The sequence below is a fragment of the Pezoporus flaviventris genome, unplaced genomic scaffold, assembly GCF_033815535.1.
Source record: "Pezoporus flaviventris isolate CSIRO_AGI_PZ_B2104156 unplaced genomic scaffold, CSIRO_AGI_Pfla_v1 ptg000035l, whole genome shotgun sequence".
Classification (NCBI taxonomy): Eukaryota; Metazoa; Chordata; class Aves; order Psittaciformes; family Psittacidae; genus Pezoporus; species Pezoporus flaviventris.
This window is the reverse complement of record NW_026892583.1, coordinates 395918-418466: the sequence shown is the minus strand read 5'-3', so window position 1 is coordinate 418466 and position 22549 is coordinate 395918. Positions and strand designations below refer to the sequence as shown.

The 22549-nt window shown below is 42.7% G+C and overlaps 1 protein-coding gene across 3 annotated transcripts in view; it reads right to left on the bottom strand.

Annotated features, from left to right (window-relative positions):
* The window catches only part of ABTB2 (ankyrin repeat and BTB domain containing 2), a 165072-nt gene that overhangs the window by 123147 nt on the left and 19376 nt on the right, over nt 1-22549 (bottom strand). Inside the window, exon 1 of one of the 3 annotated variants that reach the window (XM_061462055.1) lies at nt 22221-22252. The exons of 1 other annotated variant lie outside the window; for it this stretch is intronic. Coding sequence is in view for 1 of the 2 variants with exons in the window: in XM_061462052.1 (XP_061318036.1) it covers nt 17286-18150 (865 nt within the window). In the remaining variant the exon portion in view is untranslated. Of the gene's footprint in view, nt 1-17285; nt 18578-22220; nt 22253-22549 lie in introns of those variants that run through there. One more of the 3 variants, XM_061462052.1, reaches the window with a different exon arrangement.

Sequence of the window (22549 nt, the reverse complement as noted above, 5' to 3'; positions counted from 1 at the left end):
AGCCAAAAAATGAGCAGGTTGTTTCACTGTTCAGAGAGGCTGAGGGATCAACCACCCAGATACTGCCAAGATTTAGAGACTCAAAGCTATGACTTACCTGACCTAGTTCTGCCTATGCAGCCATGGGTGGGAGATTGGACTACATGACCTCCAAGAGCTCCTCCTAACCAGCATTTCAGTGATTCTAATGTGATCATGTAGTTACACTATGCAGTCAAGGTTTCTAGTTCCCAGAATAGCCATTTATATTCCTCCTCCCACCCTTTCTTGGGTCTAATTCATAAGCTCACAGTACTCTCACAATGAATGAATCAAAGATACTTAAAAAAACCTCTAACCCTCGCCCAAAACAGCAGTGAACTATTAGCCCATGCAACCTCCCTGATATCAGTGGGGATGCTGAATGTAACAGCACATACCCATGACATTAAAGGAGAAAAGCCCACAAGATAGATCTAAGAAAGGAACGAAGTGTTACATATGAAGTGCTGCTTTTGTCTTAACTTGTTGTAAAAGGAGGAAAAGACAGAGGCAAAGGGAGGGAGAAAGCACATAATTCACTGCCCATAAAAATAAACCTAATTCTCATTAAAGGCCTGAACACTTTGAGCTGAAGCAAATACTTAAGCAACGCTTAATGCCTTCAACGCCACTGCCTGCTCCCTCTGAATGTGGTTACCAAAGAGCGGCTGATTACCCGTATTAGGAAGTTAAGGCCAAAGAATAATGTCTCCCAAAGCAGCCAAGTGGGAAAAGAACTATCTGCGAACAGCTGTGTGATTGCAGCACAACAGTTGTGGGAAAGCAGTGCAGCAAGGTCAGATTCTGATCCATTACATCACTGTCTATTGAGACAAGCTCTATTGCAGACACAAGCCATTATAGATGTAAAATAAACTCAGAGTCCAGTGCACAAGCTGTAGGACAGGCAGCAGAACACAGCTCATGAGCACAGCTACATGAATGCCATTACTCTAACAAAATTATCACTGCTTTGCTCGCGACCTCAGCTATTCATTGTGCCAAGCCATGTGTATTTTAAGAGAAGACACAATTCAGACCCAAGAGATCTCATTCTGGTTCACCTCATATGCTCCTACTAACTGTGATACCTAGTTATGATTGCTAGCTTTATGAACTTATATATATATTAAAGAACACCACAAACGTGACTGCACCCTCCCAGTAAAATGAAAATGCTGGTTGAGCACCTTCCTTAAAAGTGAATGAAAACCCTAACCTTAACCCTGATCCTGTAGTTAGTATGTTTTGGTTTGCAGAAACAGACCATTGTATTATGCTCCTATGTAATCACAGAGCAGGTTTCTAACCAAATCACTCAATCTTTTGGAGAAGTCATCTACTGATCCCTTCTTCCACCTCAAAGCTAATCTAGGCTTTAATGGTGGATCCATTTATTCACAGTACACAGTTACCATGATTAAAATATAAGCTCTTCTGATACACCCCTGGCAGTGTTCAAGGACAGGCTGAATGGGGTTTGGAGCAACCTGGTCTAATGGAAGGAGTCCCTGTCCATGGCAGGGTGTTGGAACTAGGTGTGCTTCAAGGACCCTTCCAACTCAAAATATTCTGTGATTCTGTGGTACCATTAGGACTGCACAGGGGTTGTATAGGCAGTATATAAGAAAGACAAGGAACTTAAGAGCCTAAATAAGTTCTGTTGTAAAATGAATGTTGGGATTTTTGAGGGGAGGGAAGATGGAGAAGTTGGTTTGTTTCTCTTTTTTCCCCTCCTGGAAGACTTCCTGCAAGTGAGGCCTTTTGTCTTGGCAAGAACTGAGCAAAGAGAAGCAGCCACGATCCCAGGACAAGAATGTACACATAGCAACCATGGAACAAGATGAGAGTTAACAGCAGCTCTTTATTTCTGTACGTATTTATATGCCCTTCCTCTACTCTTAAAAATAACTATAAGGAGAGCCAATACTTAACAAAAGTCCGTTTTGGTTTTGCTCCCTATTATAACTTCATTTCTTAACCTGTAGATCTGAATACATATTTCTTAGCATTCCAGGCATTCTGAAATGAACAAAAGATGCAATGCATTTTTAATAATGCATGGAGGTCAAGCTAAGAGATTAATGGGTTCTTTAATATGTTACGCTGATTTTGCTCCAAAACAAGCAGCTGCTTTATATGAACTGCTTCATTTCTCTCCAACAGCAAAAAATAGAAGAAATCACTCCCACAAGAGTCCTTTAAGGCTCATGCTGTTCATCACATACCAAGCACAGAAAGTAACCTGCTGTCCCTGAGCAACAGAAGTGTCCTCAGATGAACCACTCCTATGCAATGAATACTGTACATTTTTACAGATTCTCATGAGCAGGCTCTTCTGTAACTGTTAAGATTAAGGTTGGGAAAGCAATGGATTCTTAATGCATATCCATATTCAAACCCAAAAGTTATATTAGAATTTCTCAGTTCCTAAAGACTTCGGGATGTTGGTCAATGAGAAACTGAATATAAGCAGTCTTCAGCATGCACTTACAGCCCAAAACCCAACCATATCCTGAGCTGCATCAAAAGAAGCATGACCAGCAGGTCAAAGGAGGTGATCCTGCCCCTTTACTCTGCTCTCATGAGAACCCACTTGGAGTATTGTGTGCAATTCCGGTGTCCTCAACATAAGGAGCACATGGAGCTATTGGGCAAGTCCAGAGGAGGCCACGAGGATGCTCAGGGGCTGGAGCACCTCCCGTATGGAGACGGGCTGAGAACATTGGGACTATTCAGCCTGGAGAAGAGAAGCTGCATGGAGACCTCAGAGCAGCTTACAGTATCTGAAGAGGGCCTAACAAAGATACCAAAGAGGGACTCTTTATCAGGAATTATAGGGATAGGAAAGGGGTAACAGTTTCAAACTGAAACAGAGGAAGTTCAAGTTAGATATAAGGAAGAAATTCTTTATTGTGAGGGTGCTGATGCACTGGAACAGGTTGCCCAAAGCGGCGAATGCTCCACCCATCCCAGCTCAAGGCCAGGCTGGACAGAGCCTTCAGCAAATAGGTCTTGTGGAATGTGTCCCTGCCTACACTACGGGGCTAGAGCTAGCTGATCTTAAGCTCCTTTCCAACCCTACCCTATGATTCTAGAAGTTACTCTGGGTGACAAAGTCAGATGAAGCCAGCCCATGCAAGCTTCATGAATATTTTTAAGCAAGAAATATTATATCTCCCCCCCAAGGGACTTGACAACAAAAGGTCTCCTACCTCTAAGCAAAACACAGATTGAAAATACAGTGACAGTAGCTTCTCACAATTGTGGAATATCAGGAGCTATAACCCACAACAGATCATTCAAATCAGCCTTACTTAATCACTCCAGCACTTCTTTGTTATGTACTCTCATCAGAGAGATACTTGGCAGCGTTCACATGTAAATCAGCAGCAGCTTTTTGGATCACCTCTATTAATGTAGAATCAGCTCAAACTTTGCAGAATGCTGATGCTTCACTAGAATGCTTTTCAGAAACACAATGCTCTGCTGAAGACTGGGGCAGATGGTTTGGCTGAGACCCTTTGCAATTTGAGAATTGTCTCTAGTCACATTTAAAATAAAAAATAAAAATCAAGTCTTTTTGAGCTTATATTACACCTATAAAAAGCAGCAGTTGCTGGAAAACACAGGGTCATGAAATAGACTGAAAATCATTGATCTCAGCCCTAGGGTTAAACGCAACCCCAGGTATTTGATTTCTAAATGGGATTAATTGGTAGCTTCAAGTCTCATTCTTGGCAGATGAATCATCACTGCATCCAGCAATATTTGGCACTGAAACATACAGACTTCACCTTACTCCTGTTTGCAGCTCTGTTCTTCCACATAGCTGAAAAGGGACTACAAACAGAACTAAGGCAAGAGGGAAGCAGTTCTTACAGCCAAATAAAAGCCATGGTTGGAAAATGCCCGAACAACAAACCAGTTCCCTTCAGTCAGAATAAAAAACCATAGATGAGCCTGTCAGAAAAAGTTTTAGTTCGGGTTTTGCCACAAGAACTTCGCTGAGCTCCTACTCTGTCAGCCCAGAATACGCCACTAGTGTGACACTTGGCGTTATTTTGCTGTTATTTCTTAGTTAAGGAACTTCTCTATAAAAATTTAACTAGAACTTGATGGAGAAACTATTCTCACTCATCATCTGTCATGGGAGCATAAAGTGACCAGTTGTACACTACTCTTCAGACACACTGGAAGCTCAGCAAACAGCACAGTTCACTACGTGCAGATTATTTTGTTTACTCTCTCATTGACAGGTAAGAAACTGTTTGCTCTCCAAAACAAGTCACCCCAGTATTCCCTGTTATAACTTGTAGTTCAAAGAAAATACATGGAATACCCTCACCCTATGGTACAGTGCTAGAAAGTGATCGAGCTCCGCTAACCGAAAGCCATCTGCATTCTTATCCCTTGACAGACCAGACACAGCTTCCTAGGGCTATACGCTGAACTCCATATGTTTGACTAGTCCACAGAACTCAGGCCCTGTGCCCCAAGCCAAAGCTCTGAGTGGTGGCAAGTCCAGGAAAAGACACATTTGACATGCCAAGACAAAACTCCATGCGGTTACTTCATGTGTGCCAGGGGCCCGATTCTCTGCTGATTTAGTCTTCTTTCAGGCCAGCATGGCCAATTCAGTGAGGGTTGAATCAGGCCCCTCGTATATAAATGGATCATTTGAAGTGATGCATGTTACTTTACATGGAAAAAATTCAAGCTTTAAAAAAAAAGAAGGCATATAAAATATAAAAGGACATTTAAAGTGAGCGCGCGCAAACACTTGGGCCAGTTTCACTCTGCGCTGCCTGTTCAGCAGAACAGATAGTCTGTTCTCTGCCTCGCTTTTAACTGCAAACCTCGTACTAGCTGTGTGTATTTTGGACCCTTTCCCATCCTACCATGATTTCCTGTCTGAGTCTGCAGCCCATGGCAACAGCAGAAAATTGGAGTGCAGGCTTTGCAGATGGTGGTAGGCCAAATGCCCTGTGCCAATTTAGGATCTTCTTCCATAACATATACACTAACTTGGCTCTATGGCAAGAGTTACCTTCATGCTAATAAATTCGATTCATTTTAATGTATAAATTGCGCTTGCCTTGGGGAAGCTCTGGCCTTCTGCAATGAACATAAAAAACCACAATCACACCCCCTTACGCATACAGCACATACAGCATCGTGCTATAAAAGGAAAATGATGCTCTGAACGGCTGTCAAGGTAGAAGAAAATTCACACTGTTTTATCACCCAATTCCAGCAGGTCACAGGTCACTGGGAATGTTCAAAACCAAAGCAAAACAGTCCCTTCCCCAAATGTATTGATGTGCAGCCCATACATAATCCCACAAAACAACCTAGGCTGAAAGCAGCATTTCCACATGTCAGCAACAAAAATATGAGACCAGAGATTATACACACCAGAAAAAGGTTCCAGAAATAATTCCAGGGTTGTTTTCCATTGGGAAATGTAGTGTTAAACATGAATCTTCCTCCTGTGGCTTTAATGAGAGACTCTGCATCTGGCATTGCCTGGAGAGAATGGGGGGGGGTAATGGGGGAAGGACACACCTTTTTCATGGAATTAATAATAACAAGAACATGCCAGTCACCCATATCACACTCACCGGTGCAGCTACAAAACTACCTCCATGTATAGATGCTTTAAACCCACCTGTCTCCCAGCACACATGACAAGATATCCAGTTTTTCCATGGAGTGAACAGTCACCACCAAAGCTTCTTCCACCCTGAGGCATAAAGCCCTTAAGTTTATTACAAAGTACAAAAACAAAACTTCCTCAAACACGTGGCCTCAATCCAAGTGATTTCAGACAAAAAAAAAACAGGCAACTGCTTCAGAAAAAAATCCAGTCTTTTCTGATAAGCAAAATCATTTCTTTGCTATTGTAAGGAATCACAGACTAAAAATCTATCAGCCACTGCTATATTCCATAATGAAACTCTCTGGTCTCTCAACACTGGTCAATAAACGACTGCATTTCCCCCCCCCCCTTGAGCCTAGTTCACAATTCTGATTCATTCTCTAGACTTTTTGCCTTTCTCTTCTACCTACACCATAAACAAACCTGGATACTGAGTAAAACCCCAATAAACCTAACGGAAATGGTTCCTTTCAGTCCAGCAAGATGAAGCTTTCAGGTAAGCAGCACTTCTTCCATGGATCCTGAGCCTGCTTTCAGTCATAGTTCATTGGCATCGATTCTGACAATTTCCTACTTGATGATCCCACTGTCATAACCTTCAAGCATCTTCTAAGTTCAAGCAAAAGTGAAATTCAAGTCAAAATTTCCAACTATATTGCAGAACTTTTGATAACACTTCTTGAAAAACAAAATAATAGACAAGCTTTAGAAGCCTTTATATATTGACACAGTCTGATATGGCTTATTAAAAGCAATAAAGATGGTATGTCTTGGTTGCTACTATTAGAGTTTTCCATCTTCTTGCCTCCAGCTCAATTATCACTTCAGTGAAAACATCCAAAGACACCTTATAAATTTGATATAAGTACCAGAAACCATACTAAGACCATGATGAAGCTGTATCAGTTCAACTCCAGAGGCACTTTTATGATCTCTAGACTAAACAAAACTGCCAGTGCAAGTTGAGCACAAAGCAGGGTAGGGGGTGGAGGAAAGATATCATTCAAACCAAAGAGCAGAAATTCAATGAGCAATTAAGCAGAAATTATAGCCACCCCCACACAGGAAGTACATTTCATTATATATTATTACAACATCCATCCATCCCCAAGGTTTTGGGCAGCTCTGTGGTATTATCTCAGGAAACAGCACAAAAAAACTGAAAGAGATGAAAAGGAAACCTCTCAACCACTTTTGAGGCAGAAAGATGAGCTCTTCCGAGAACAAACTCACAGGTTGCACCAGGCCATTAAATGTTTCTTGTGACTTGTGTTACTGATTCTTCCCAAACTTAGTACAGAATAAAATACTCCAAAAAGACAACTCTGAAGTCATGCTCCAGCTCCTGGTGCACAGAGGGGTGCTCTCCACTTCCGCATGTGTGTTTCCCACCACAGGAACACCTCACCTGCTCCTCACACCAACTCCTCACCCATCAGAGAATGCCAAGATATGCACTGGTTCAGGTTAAAAGAATCTGCAGGATCATCAGTGGATCATCCAAGTGGAATCAAAGCTTAAGATGAGCAAACTGCCTAAAAGCAACTAGAAAAGTGGGGTTTTGCTTCCATCCACTCCCATATTAAGACAGGCTGAGAAAGTTGGGGCTGTTCATCCTGGAGAAGAGAAGCCGTATGGAGACCTCAGAGCAGCTTGCAGTACCTGAAAGAGCACCTACAAGGATGCTGGGGAGGGACTCTTCATCAGGGACTGTAGCGACAGGACAAGGGGTGATGGGCTCAGGCTGAAACAAGGGAGATTTACGTTAGATACGAGGAAGAAATTCTTAACTATGAGGGTGGTGATGCACTGGCACAGGCTGCTAAAAGAAGTGGCAAATGCTCCATTCCTGAAGTGTTCACAGCCAGGTCAGATGGGGCTTGGAGCAACCTGGTCTAGTGGAAGGTGTCCCTGCTCATGGCAGGGGTTTGGAACTAGATGATTTTAAGGCCCCTTCCAACCCAAACCATTCCATGATTCTGTGATCCTACTAGTTTTGACAGGAGTCTGTGCTGCATCAAGTATTGGGCAGCCATTTAAATAAAGCAAACAAAAACATCAAAACCCCAAAAGTTTGAAGAATATGAGGAGAAACTGGCCTAATTCCCTGCTTTAGATGCTTGCCAACATTCAGCTCTTGCCCTTCCGCTGCAACAGTAACATGCTTTATTCACAAGCAAGACAATGTAAATATTAGAAGAAAATCTTTTCACTGTCATCTTGGAACTAAGCAGGAAAAGACAGAATTATATAGGATCAAGAAAATACTAGATAATTATGCCTCTGCATTTTTATCTTCTTAATGTCCAAGTCTCAGCATAAACACACATTCGTATTTTCTTCTTTATTCTCCAGGTCCCAGGCAACAAAGTACAGATTGGGCTAGGAATGAGAAGCAATAGAAGGACCCAACATGGACCCTAACGGTATAAACACTAAAGAATGGGACAAGCAGATTATGTTTTCCATAGTGTTCCTTTCCTCTCATCCCCAAAATACAATAAACAGTTCCTTTGATCTTGCAAAGCCCCAGAGCAAATTTATCAGTTGTTATAAATCTATATGCACGAGCTGAAAAGCTGGCCTGAAATGTTTATTTGGCTTCAGTTCTTAGTCTGTAGCCCATGATTATAGCACAAATACCTCTTAACTCAAGCATGTTGGTGTTGCTACACAAAAACTACAGCAATTACTTAAGCACATTTTCCACAGTTTTTCCCTCTTTTTTGCTTATGTCAAGAGTTTTCCATTTTTTGGACAGAGAAAGCCCAATGCGGTCTCCTAATGAATGCTGTGACCCTGTAACACTGCAAGAAGTGTCCTGTTGGTCACTTAGAAACTTCTCTTGCTTTATTTAATATAAAATAATAATTAAAAAATAATCAGGGCTCAGACTTCATGTTCACAAACTTATCAAATAGCTGAGCTGTTAGTTGTGCACAAGATAAGAAAACAAATAGAGATGCACATTCTCAGTGTGAGACAGCACAGGCAGTGTAGGAAGAAAGCCCCATGTGAAATACATCCATGCATACTTCCCCAAGATGACTGAGAAGATGGTTTGACTTCTTCTGTCCCTGTCACCCCACACCCTGAAAGTGCTTCACACAGATGACTGAATGAACCCTTTCAGCATCCTCCAGAAGCTACTATTTTGCTCAATTCAGATGTGAAGCAGGTTAAGTGCTCGGTGAACATCAAACAAGTTCTAAGGAAGAAATGGTCCAGGCATAATAATTAAACAAACAGAACAAGATGGACAAGTGCTCAGGCTCACAACTAACCTATGAGTTGTCTGGGTCAAACCTGTACGAAGGACACCAGACAGTTTTTGCTTGGTCAACAGGAAGAAGGTAAGCACGTTCACAGCAACCCCTGTGACCTGGTTTAGTGATTCTCACAGGTTACAGTCCACAAACTCATCTCTCCTGAATGTATTTCAAAGAACTGTTTCATGTTAAGATCATAGTAAAGACCAATCCAAACAACTGCCTCCTAGAAGACCACCACAAAAACCTTCAGCTGGACTACAGTTAAAGAAATCACATCATTAAGTAATAGGCCTTGAGCAGATGAGGAGGAAGTTTACAATTCTAGGGGACTTTCATCTGCAAGTAAAATAGAAGCAAGTAGGTTTTGACAGAAAAGGATTTTCTAGCTCAGATTCCATTTAACTTGAATTGAAAGGACTGATTCTCAGTTTCCACTGCAGAAGACGGCAGCAGTTACAGCTTACCCTTGCCTCACAAGTTCCTTTCACACTATTAATTCTATCCCACATATATCATGCTCACAAAAGCTGCCACCACCACCCTAGCAGGCAGCAGACAGACACTGTAATTACAGGGTGACAAGCAACCCTGAGCCATGCCCTGCCCACAGCTGGCCTGTCCCAGCCCTGGTCTCTCCTTCCTCCAGTTGCCAAGCGTACCAAGTCACACCCGCTGTAGTCAAACCTTTCCCAGGGACCAGAATGAGCTCACAGCTCCAGCTTGGTTTGTGACCTAAGTCAGAAAGCAAGTTTGGATGTGTTTGGGTGAAAGGAACAAACCTTTCAGCATCTGTGCACCCTTCCTCTGTCTATTATTGTTTTCCTGTGATAAGGCCAAGAAGACAACTCCATTTAAAAGGCTCTCCTCACTCAGAAATATACAACTTTGAATCCTTAAATTGACTTAGATGCCTCAACAAGGTCCGACAGTTTGGTTTTAACATATCTCTTGTTCTGTAAGGGAAGGAATCAGTTCTGTTGAAATATTTTTGTCCCAATTTGTAAATTAAGAAAACATGAAGCCACCCATTGTACTGGCTTTGCCATTGCCTCAGGCTTACTTCAATTTAACCAAATGCCACGTTAGGCACTTAAGTTCAAAACAACATGTAAATGAAGCCTATTGAAACAAGAGCAGCATCAGAAATTACTTTGTTCATAAGCTTGAATTCTCATAGTTCAATGGGAGCAAACGGACATTTTCTTCTGCTGACTGCTGCTGGAGTTGAATTTAGTCAATGAGAGAAGTTTTTCTTTGTGTCCAGAGTGTGAAATTGCAAAGTCCTGAGCCTGGAAAATGTGAAAACGTTTAGAAACAGGGACCGCATATATTGCTTTGAAAACTTAGTACTGACTAAATGCAAAATGAAGGCTAAAATGTAAATGAAGAATTGTTTTGATCTTGTTACTAAACATGAAGAATAAAGACTGCCGAGGGATTTGCGGGGCACTGTCAGTATCTAGTGGGTTTACTGTGTTTAGAAGCCTGTTTCTCTTCATTTGAATTCTGCTGGCACAACGGACAAACTGCTCAAGATAAACACCTGTTCATGTTAAAGTTCACTGAAAGAAAGGACAACATACTGACTTGGTGAAGATCACAGGATTAATATAACCTTTAGCCTTATTTTTGCAGTTTACAGAATCACAGAATGGTCTGGGTTGGGAAGGACCTTGAGATCATCTGGTTCCAACCCCCCTGCCATGGGCAGGGATGCCTCATACTAGACCATGTCACCCAAGGCTCTGTCCAGCCTGGCCTTGAACACTGCCAGGGATGGAGCATTTACCAGTTCTCTCGGCAACCTGTTTCAGGGCCTCACCACCCTCACAGTAAAGCACTTCATAGAATCATAGAATAGTTAGGGCTGGAAAGGGCCTTAAGATCATCCAGCTCCAACCCCCTGCCATGGGCAGGGACACCTCACACTAAACCATGTCACCCAAGGCTCTGTCCAATCTGGCCTTGAACACTGCCAGGGATGGAGCATTCACGGTTTCCCTGGGCAACCCATTCCTGTGCCTCTCCACCCTCACAGTAAAGAACTTCTTCCTTATCTCCAACCTGAACTTCACCTGTTTAAGTTTAAACCCATCACCCCTTGACCTATCACGACAGTCCCTGATGAAGAGTCCCTCTCCAGCACTCATGTAGGCCTCCTTCAGACACTGAAGGGGGCTCAGGGCTGTTCTGAGGTCTCCACGCAGCTTCTCTTCTCCAGGCTCAAGTGCCCAATGTTCTCAGCCTGTCTTCATACAGGAGGTGCTCCAGCCCCTGATCATCCTCATGGCCTCCTCTGGATTTATTCCAACAGTTCCATGTCCTTTTTATGTTGAGTACACTAGAAATGCACACAGTGCTCTATGTGGGGTCTCATGAGAGCAGAATAGAGGGGCAGGATCACCTCCTTCGACCACTCCTTTTGATCACCACGAAGATCCTGCGATTAAGCTCCCAAGCAGGCACTTTTGAGCTTCAGTTCTTTCCAAAGTTATTTAAATGCTTGAGTCCTAAGCCCATAAGTGAATTCTATAGTCTATTTTAAGTAAGCATTTCTAGTAGTTTACTTAGATTTCATACAGAGGGCTTTATAAGATTAAACATTTCCCTTGCAGTGTTGCATACTCATATGCTACAATACCAAGCTACGGAAAGGGACAAAAAAAACAGAAACAGATAAGGACGGAAGCTGTAAACGGACCATTAACTGAACCAATTGAATCATATCAGGTACATCAGCAGAAATAAATCATTACAACATGAGAACGTGACAACAACATAACTACCCAAACAAGATTTTTCACTGTAAAGAAATCTTTCATCTCAACCCCATTATCGAAACACAGTTTATTCAAAATTCACTGCCACTCTATGATACTATTGCAGTTAGCTTTGGAATAGCCCAAATAAGGTAGGATTTAAGATTTCAAACCAACTAGAACATATACAATGTCCATGCAGTGTTTCAGGAAAGAAGACACTATTTGTAAAGCTTGAGATAAGTTAGGGAAGTTCACCAACAACCAGATCAGATGAGTTCAGGCTTCAAATCGCATAAGAAATTAGATGGGGTGCAAAGGAAAAATCTCCACTCTGGTGGCTAAGTTCAGAAAAGTCAGCCTGAAAAATGAATAAATAGATATTAAAACCCCAAAACACTGCTAGAACTTAGGGTTCTACATACCAAGGATAAAATTCTGTCCTGGCCTCCAATGTATTTGTTCTGTTCAAAACCCTTGCATTAGCAGTAATAACTGACTTCAGCCTTGACACAACAGGTCACAGACTTTTCCCTGCAAGAGGTTCCTTCTTCGCAGGCCTAGCTCCACAGTTTCACAGGGTTAAGCCATCACTGATACTCCACTTGAAATCCAAATATCAGCATTTGCTACTAATGGCTATACACTGAAGGAGTTTCAGCACTTCACCGTAACCAACTGAAAGGATACAAATTCTATTACCATGGTGTAATATCAGCAATTTGAAGGCATTTAAGGCAGCATTATAGCTTCATTAATGAAGTTTGCCCTTATAATCACCAAATAAAACATATATACACACATAAAGCCCACTATGAGGGGGATGGGATGGGGGAAGCATTTTAGCTTTACTTGATCTACCCTTTAACATAAGCAAGATGAATATCTGCAGATGTTTGTATTTCTAATTGTGCACCTAGTGGTTTGCCTTTGTAGAAGAGGTAAGCATGTATATACAAGCACTAACATTTAGGTTTAAAGAATTTGTCCCTGTGGGTTTGTGGATATAAATCTAAGCCCTTGAACATGTAGGAGTAGAAGGACACAAGGTATGCTGGGGGTACATTTGCAGAGGTGAATGAAGCCATAGTTTGAACGGGATCAGAGCTACAAGCAACTCATCTCACATGGAAACCTGCACGTAGGTCTATCAGCCCTGCCCAGGAATCCCCAGAAAGCAATATTGCTTCAAATGACAGCTTCAGATATGCCAACACAGAAGACAGAGGCACTTGTTTAGTATATGGGTTTAAATGATTCACAAACCATCTGTGGCACTGCTGTATTTGCCTTCTATTTCTACTCCACTTGGTTTATTGATTGCATTTGCAGTTCTCTTCCCCAAAATGCCCCCCCTTCCAACATGCAGTTTTTCCCCTGAATAGTTGTGGAGCTGATAGCTTATTAAAATTGATGAGGCTCTTTATGAGCACACCAGTTTGTTCAGTTCAGATAACAAAAGGACAGTCTAAGTTATTGAAATGCCATACATTTTTTTTTCCCCTGCGCTGGATTTCAGTACAGTACCATGACTACACTGAAATAATCATTTCAGATCATTTTGGTAACTAGAAAAATGACTTTTTAGAATGGCACAGTTTAAAAATCCTCAGTATTAAAAAACAGATGTAATTTTTAACCTCTATTAGTGAGAAATAGAAGAGAAAATGGGATTAGGGTGTGATACAAAATCCAAAGTCCACACTTGACAGGGTGTGCCACAGTGTGTAGCATCAGAGGACAAAATTCGTTCCCGGTCTAATTTTATAGAGTTCAAATCATTCCCTCCCACCCCGAGTAAAGATCACATATTCCCCCTCAACCTCTCTCTAAGAAAAATGCCTCAAGACACAAATAGAGCTTCTTTCAGCCTTTGTTTCTACAAGCAAACAGCTGATTTCTGGATTAGTTTGTACACACAGAGCTTCAAGTTTTTCAGGTAAGAAGAACGCGAAGAAACAGTGCTACCAAGTTAAATTCTCCCTCCCCCGCCCTTTTCTTTCCTCCCCACAAACACATCTGTCAACACTTACATCTACAGAGCACCAGGATGTGCTGATGCATTAAATAGCCCAGCAGGTGAACTGGCTGTCGCAGGAGTGTTTGGCAATAACCCCATAGTTAAGTACAATGTAAGTGCTGCAGTTAATAGGGCAGTAACATCAGAATGGATTTGCAGTGCTGACAGTTCAGATTCTAACACCAAACACAGGAACATCAAGCAAAAGTATCACATTCCCAAATTAAGTTTGTATTTTCCCTCATCTCCCAGTAAACATTTTAAATGAATAGGCTATTTCAAATTAGCATGTCTCAAAATCCCTGTGAAACTACCAGATGCATTATCTACTTTAGTTGTATCAAAGCAATGCACATCCTGTATCTCCATATTGATAGGACTTTGTTTTTTACCTTCCACTGGGAATGCTGTTCAGTAGCTGCTTATCATTTTTGCTGATGTTGTTTCATTTTCTTTCAAGCTTTCCATCGCATTATTTTTGCAACATCTCACCTAGACCCCGTCTAAAACCACTTTGTTCTCGGAGGCGTTAACACACCCAAAGAGCTTTACAGAACTCCTTCGTGCCAGAAGCTCAGATTATGTTCCATCATCTCAGTTCCTTCATCCTTCCCGAGGCAGAGACCGAGTCCCAAGTGTGAAGCCAGAACTCACACTGAAGCAGAAAATGTCTCCTGGAAGCAGCAGTCAATTAAAGAACAGCTTCACACAAAGGGTGAATAAATAAGCCACAAGTTATTATTTACTTGAAAATAATATTAAAATTCCCCTTAAGCATGTAGAGTTTTAAAGTCTGAATCAACACCTGGTGTGTGAAGGGTAAACACATTTGTTGCAATACAGAGTATTAAGCTTTCAGCCTCCAAAGCCTTCAGAGTAGTGACCGGACTATATGGTCTTGATGGGAGATTAAGTCACTGAAGAAATACAGGTCTAAACCTCAGTCTCTTGGAGATTTGATGAAGATTTATATATTTACTTACTGTTTCTTAGATGCCAAAGCAGCACATTATCCTGATCTAATAATGAAAATGATATTCAATAGATCATAATGCCAGAAAGGCCCATTATGATAATCCAGTGCAATCTTCTGTATAGTACGCTGCCGTGGATTTCATCCAGAGATTGCAATGCTTGACTGGAGTTAGAACTTAACCTCTAAGTGCTTTTTATCACTAACATCAAACTCGGTGCTATAAAACAAAACCCAAATACATGCCAAGTTCACAATTTACAAACACTCCATTAAAATTTTCTTACTAGAAAAGCCATAAAAATGACAGTAAAGCAAGTTTTCCTTTTCCTTATACTGGAATATAGCCAGTTATTTTACCACTAGATCTACCTCAGATTTAAATTAATGTAAAAGACAAGATCATTTGAAAGCACTGAGGAGCATGATGTGAATGCTCCTCATTTACAATTCCTATGGGGAGAAGAATAAAGAAGTTATTTCAAGCTTTTTTGCATCCCGATAAAACCATTTGTGGTCTTACAACTGCAAGAAAAGCCATTTAGAAGATTCACTGACTTGTGTCAGGTAAAATACTAGTGACAGACTGTCACAGGAGATCACAGGATACCTTCATGTGGGGGTTTATTCAATTTTCAGACTTAAAAAATGCATTCAATTATCGACAGAATTGATCTGAAAGACAAGGACAACAAAAGAGGCAACAGAAGCCAATCCTTCTGTGGCCAGCAACTGCTGGGTATGACACTCCGCAGCCGTTATCATAACTGACCATTTGGTGGTTTGAATATTTATAAGCATTTCCCTGCACTGTCACTCTTGTCCCCATTGAACACCAGCTTCCATTCAATCACTGCCATTTTCCCAAGATTTCTCTGAAGAAAAAAAGGCACTGAAGGACTGACTTCCTCTCCATTTTACACGCAGAACCTGTGTGGCAGAAGCAATGAGCAGATAGGTGCGTGTTTTACTATACAGAACAACACCATTTTACTCCAGCTTCCCTAAATAGGGACAAGCGAGGGAACCGAGTCCTCTTTTGGGACCTGGTGACAAGTACTCCCATAGTATGCAAAGAATTCTGACAAGTGTTTTGGCAGAGTACAAGCCATCCTCATACCTCTATAGTCTTAAGAACTTGTAGTTAAAAAAGTAGATGTCTCCGACTTTGAAAGTTACAGTTATGTCTTGTACCAGTGCCAAGAGCACATCCCAAAGGGCTCTTCACATTTATTTCACATACCTTTAGTAACACTGACAGTAGACTGAGGGCAGGTAGAGCGCACAGAGAGGTTTTGCGAGCACCGTAAGAGCAGCCATCCTCTTACGTTGTAATTTAAACCAGGTTGACCCATGGGGTCAGTCCCTGCACCTATCCACTAGTCATCTGCATCACGATGTTTCTGCTTTGGTCTAGGATAAGTGCAGGAAATCAATGCACCCAAGGGGAAGAGTCAGCCCTTCTCTGACAAAGCATTTCAGTACAAATACGCCTAAAGTATATTTGTTCCTCAGAAAATCCTCTCCTTTAACTAATTTTCACCAAGAGCTTATCTTTTGAAGAGGACCAAGCCACTAGGGTTTACGGAGTTAAATCATAAAGGTATTATGCATGGAATATCTGACCGTAACAACGAGGTTACAGCAGAAGTCATGCAGCTGTGTGTGGTGCACAGAAGAGTTTTCCAAATTGAACACTTCTCCAAGTTTTCCATGGAAAATACACGGCACTCCTCAGTGTGACAATGCAAAATAAGCAGCGCAGCTCCTGAGCAGAACTGTCATGACTTAAACCTTCCAAACTGCTCCTCAGTCTCACAGGCAGACGCCAACATTCCTCTATCTGCTTATTTGCTTAACTGTTCAAAAAGGCTGCTTTCTAAACAAATTACAGAGGTAAGTACCTTAATGCCATGTTATTCTCATTACTGAGGCACCAGCCCGCATACTCGCTTTGGCAAGCCAAGCACAGGCTCTTGTTTGTTGCACAAGTGTAATTACAACACAGGTTTCTGCTAAACTAGAAGGAAGTCTAAAGTAACACTGATGTGTAGTTACGAGTTTTTGCTCAGAAACTGAATTTTACTACCACAATAAATGAATGTTGTTTTCCCTCTCCAGGCTGTTTGTGAGACTAACCTCTTTATACTGAAATTACAGGAGACTTGCTACAATCTAAATTTTGTTTAAAAACAATAGTGGTATTTTATGAAGAGCTGCTTGTAAAGCAATTTTCACCTAATGGTTACGGAGAAGTGTGTTTACACGCCAGTTAGAGTAAAAATGCTCAAAACAGCAGCTGGGAGAAAGTGAAGAGACATTTGTTAGGACAACAGGGCTTGGTTTCCCACAGCCTCTGCACCTTTTCTAACTGGTACATCTTAAGAATAAAGCAGGATCTTTCTTGCCTTGTAACACCATCATGTCTGCTTTACACACACACACACACACAAACCACAACCAAGATGCAATTCAGAGGAAAAGAAAAACCCCAACAAACCCCCAAATCCATAGGGATCAATGATCATCGTAAATTTTACTGGTATGAAGACTAGATATGGTAAAAGCTGGATCTTACCATTAGCGTTTTTCCCACAGATGAGATGCTCGTAAGGTTGCAGCACTCCCCAAAGTTCAGCATCATTGTTGATAACCATCTCCAAGATTTCAGCTGAGATCTCCCCTCCTCCACCATCTGGGCTCTGACTTGCCAAAACCCTAGCTTTAATCTCTTCTACAAGGTTTTCCATGCAGGCGGTTAAAGAGATGGCTGCATATTCATGGATCCTAACTGAGATCCTGGTGTCCACCATCCACCTGAAAAACCTCCCCACTGAGAAGGTGAGGCCACATCTGGCTGATTTACCTTTCCTCAGTCCATCTCCAGCACTCATGCTGTACAGAGAGAGAGCCTTGACGGTGGCCAAGACACAGCTTTCTGACAGCGACCAGCTCTGGATGAGCTTGATAGCACTCTGCACCTCAAACCTGGTGCACTTGGAGTGCATCACGCTGAGCCGCTGAGCTTCCCTGGAGACCCTGATCAAGGCGCGCCTCAGTAACTGCGAGAGCCGCCTGACAGCTTCCTGAGAAAAGGTTCTGGTGTTGCCATCTCCCTTCCCTTTTCGGAGTATTTTTCCAATGTCTTCATCAGTCCAAGGGTATTCCTCTAGATCCGGCAGCTTAGGACACTTGGAAAAGATATCTGCGACCTCGGGGTCTTCCGGCAGAACAGTGTTCACGGTATCCCAGCTGTTATTCCTACTGTTCATGGAGCCCGAGTAGTACCACCAGTTGCCTCTGTGCTGAGAGGAGGTGAAGGCTTGGGAGTTGGACTTGGAAGAGGAGAGACTAAGGGACCTGCAGGAATCCCCTGCCCCATAACCAGAGTCCAAAGTTAAATCCTCCAGGGTCTTCAGAGTAGAGCTGTATATCCCAGCCATAGGAAAGACGGGTTAAGCCAACGACGAAGAGCACGAAAGGTGAGCCTGGCGCAGATCACTTCTGCTCCTACCGACCCAGAGCCACCCGCCACACCAGCGGTGCGGGAGGATTTGCAGCACAGCGAGCAGGAGCCCTCCCCGCACGCCGGCTCCGCCGAGGGCCGGCTACCTCCATCCCGCAGGGACGCTGCCTTCAGCCATCCTCAGGCTCGGTGGGGCGGCAGCGGGGAGCGAGAGGCCGCCAGGCAGGGCGCGGGGACCGCGGGGCGGGCTCGGCGGGACACTTCGCGGCGGCTCCGACTCAACTTCTCCACCGCAGGTCTGCCGGGCGCCCCGCACGGCCACATGCAAATGAGCTGCGGCGAGAAGCACCAATCAGCCACGCCGGCCGAGACCGTCTACGCCAATGAAACTCCAGCTGGGCGGGTAATATGTAAATACTACCGTGAGGGGCGGGGCCTACCGGTCAGTGCCGGGGCTCCGGCGGCTTTGCGAAGCGGGAGACGACGGGCGGTCCGCTGCCGCTGGCCCCGCTGGGCAGCTGCCCGCCCGCCCTGCGCAGCTCTCGGGATGGGCCCACAGCAGGGACCGGGCTCTGTGGCGGCTCCCCGGGGTGAGGGTCGCGCACGCCTGGCCCCGCGGGGGTCACCGCATGAATGGGGGATTGTGCGGGAGGCCGCGAAGCCGGTGCGCCAGCTGCTGAAAGGAGCCTTTGTGCAGCAGTTTACACAGCCCTGACCTTGAACCGGGAGCTGGGTACGGAACGGAGGTGCCTGGTTTGTTTCTCCCGTCCCTCCGCCCAAGCGCGGGGCCTGCCCGGACCGAGGGCTCCCCCCTTCGGCTGCACCGAGAGAAAGGATGGCGGCGGAGGAAACAGAAACTTCATCCCAACCCATTAGGTTCTCACGTTCTTCTAGTTTAACCTTTAAATGCAGTTTTCACACCTTTCTTGAAGAAGTATACCCTCCAAAGAGCACAAGTCCGCTACTGTCTACTGCCACCCGAACCTGAGATCCCAGGCAGAGACATTCTCCTTCCATGAGCCTCTGGATTACATTGGCAATAGGGGACAACATGGAGAGCAAAGGCAGCCAAGAGTCCACATTGTTAACGCTTAGCCTCTCTTCAGTCCTCCGTACATGAAACTGCAGCAACTGACATTATTAAGTGACAGCTTTTTTGCAAACATTGATTTTTCGAACAGCTTTCTTATTTACAAACAACACTTGACTTACGGTGCATAGGATGCACAGAAGCTTTATGCTCATTTGCTCTCTGAAATTACATTTGATACTTAAAACCTCGTGCCCAGTTGTATGAGGCCGAAAGATTTCACTTGAACTAATCTACTCTTGTATCAGTAAGCTGATGGCGATGACACAACACAGCAGTGAACACATCAAATGCTTTGACTTTGTTGTGGTGGTGGTTAAAAAGGCACATTTTAAAACTCCAAAGGTAAATATTTTACAGTCACACTCAGAGCAGCAGCCTGTTCTCGGCGTGAAATACTTTCACTTAACAACTGCTTGCAACAGAGGAAGCAAAAGTGTTGCAACCACACCAGTCTGGCCTGGAGTGCGGTGCCACCATACGAAGGCTGCAGGTAGTGAATGCTTGGAGCAGATCTTTTACTTGTACACTTGCGGTCACAGGATCAAGCAGCTTCTGCTCATACTAAAAGCCAAAGTGCTTAACAGGCCCTAGTGACTTCACAGTTGGCCCTCCAAACTTCTTTTTTTTTTTTTTTTAACATCTTCTTTCATCTCTCTTAGCTCTAAGTCCAGCTATAATTCACTGCTCTTTTGACTGCTTTTTCACTCCTTCTGCCCACCAATAGACAGAAATTGTCTATTAAAACCAGATGCAACTCTCCCAAAGTCATCCCAAGTTATTTAAAAATCGTAACACCTCAGCACTTCATTTGTGCCCCACTGTCAGTTCAGAAAGAGGTATTTTTATTACACAACTCTAGTATCTCAGTTTTTTTCCAGATCAAAGCTAACTCTGTTATTTTGTCATGTTTTTCAGGCTTGGGCTCTATTTTGCAGAGTTTCAACTCCAACAAAGACAACACATCTGGCAGTACATGGAGTAAATAGCTGTCTGGATGTATGAGAGGCAGTTCCTGCTTCAAAGCAGAGCTTTGCCCCTGATGCATTCAATCACTACTTCGTGTTTCCACTCTCACATCTGTGTTTAATCCTATATATTAGGTACTGGGGACTACTGCAGACTTCTTAACTGGGACTTCTGTTACATTGCCATGTGCTTTCTATCCCTCACATCCAAACATCTCTCCACTGCCTCCTCAAAACAATGGTATTATTACCTCTTAGTACTACCTGTAAGTTCCTTGGCCACATCTCTAAGGTAACACACAGAAGAGTCATCTCGTCATGCTGAACTCTACACAAATGGGAAGGAGGCAGTGAGACCAAGCTCTACCACCTCTTTCTCACTAAAAAGCCTTTGTGAATTCTTTTGGGATGCCTCTTTGCCAAAGCTTTCTCTAAAATTCATCCTTAGGATTCATCTCAGGCATAAATTGCCACTGAGAATCACATCGTTGGCCAAAGGGAACTTGATGTTATTTGGGAAAACTCCAGCTGTGCAAGTCCTTGGTATTCCTACAAGTCATTTCTTACCTTTTTCTTTCTCACACCTCTCCCATTCTCCCCCAGAGTTTGTTATTCCTACCATTCCAAGTAATTTGACAATACAAAAATAATCCAACTGAACAAGCAATGTCTATTTTCATACTCCCCTCAGGCCACGTTTTCTCACTGTTAGGAGTTACATTACTTCCTGTTTGTAGAATTACACATGTAGTATTTCCTTATACAATAACACTTTGCCCAATAAATCCTTCTCTCTTTCTACTGCAAAGGCCTTTCCCAATGACAAACAGAAGCCCCCAAGCACAGAAAGGATATTCCTTGCTGAAGACTTAACCTCAAAATCCAAGATATTCAACGTAACAAGGACAAAACTGGTGTGGGAGGACAAGGAGCACACAACAAGGGTTCTCTAATAGCACTTCTTATTTCCATATTCATTACTTTTCTGTGACCAAACAAGCTCATCATGCACTCTGTGCTCTTCAATGATAATTCACTGTCTGTATGAGAGAAGTGGAAATAGATAATTTGGTAACACATTTCCAAGAACAGTTAAAAGAATCACGAGGAGGAAAAAAATAGTTTCTTTATATGGAGAAGAGGAGAATAGTTCACTTTCAGAGCAGATGCATATATTTGTAACAAAACTATAGACTATGTTATGAAAACTGAGGTATATTTTCCACAAAGCAATTACCCTGCTGGGCTAACACAAAATTGCCAACCCAAACACTCAAGATTACAAGACATCAAGACACTGATAAGAATATCTGAACATTCCCTGATTTATAAGGCATGGGAAGTATTTGGCTCTTTTGCATATGTTTCAAGTGGGGTATTAGGGATCACAAGTTATTTTCATACAATAAAAGTCAACTTTCTATAGACAGATTTCCTCATAATCATTTCTCTCCAAAATTAAGGAGTTAAGAAAGTAGAAGGTATCAGGAGACTTTTAGGAATACAGGGAAAACAGATAAAGGATGTAACAGTGGAAGTCCCATAACAAACAAAACCATTCAAGAAGCCCCATTTTCCTTTATGCGAAGAATTCAGATACAAGTGTTATTCTAACTGTGGCACATTACAGACTTTGACAGTTTTAAAACTCCAAATTACATCAGAAATAATTAGAATAAAAACGCAGCAGCAATCTCTGATATGCACATAGCAACTCAACAAATAGCAAACCCATTTCAGAAAATAATCAATCCCTTGGCTTATTTTTTTGAGGAAATGTAACAGTCAATGTACAGAAATGTAAAGCCCCCTAAACTTAACCTGTGCCAAGAACTCCAAATGAATACTTTTTAAAGTCACCTATAACTAATGTTACTTATTCGAACCACAAAGTTCAGCATATTCCTAGAAAATAATATTCATACACAGACAATTAATCAGCATCAACACCCTTTAACACCTCATCCCATATGAGCTTATTTTACTCACTTGAAGTAAAGATGACTCAAACTCGTTCACCAGGAAAAAAGGGAAAAAATAACTAACAATTATCCTCAGGAAACCACTCAAGAAAAGTGTTTTAGCGAAACCAAACCACTGAAGCAGTAACTACTGAGCACCTGAGAGAGGAGCCCTTTCCAAGCCTTATTTACTGCAGCTGTGTTAGGAAGCCTCAACTGTGAAGCAGGCTTCGACATGACTTACTTCCATGGTTACTGCAGGTGAATCTTGTATCAGGTCTAAATCAAATGCCCCCAAAGATAGGGTTACTGCGGGTAAGAGAACACATCTTGCACATTTTCAAAGCAACACTGATG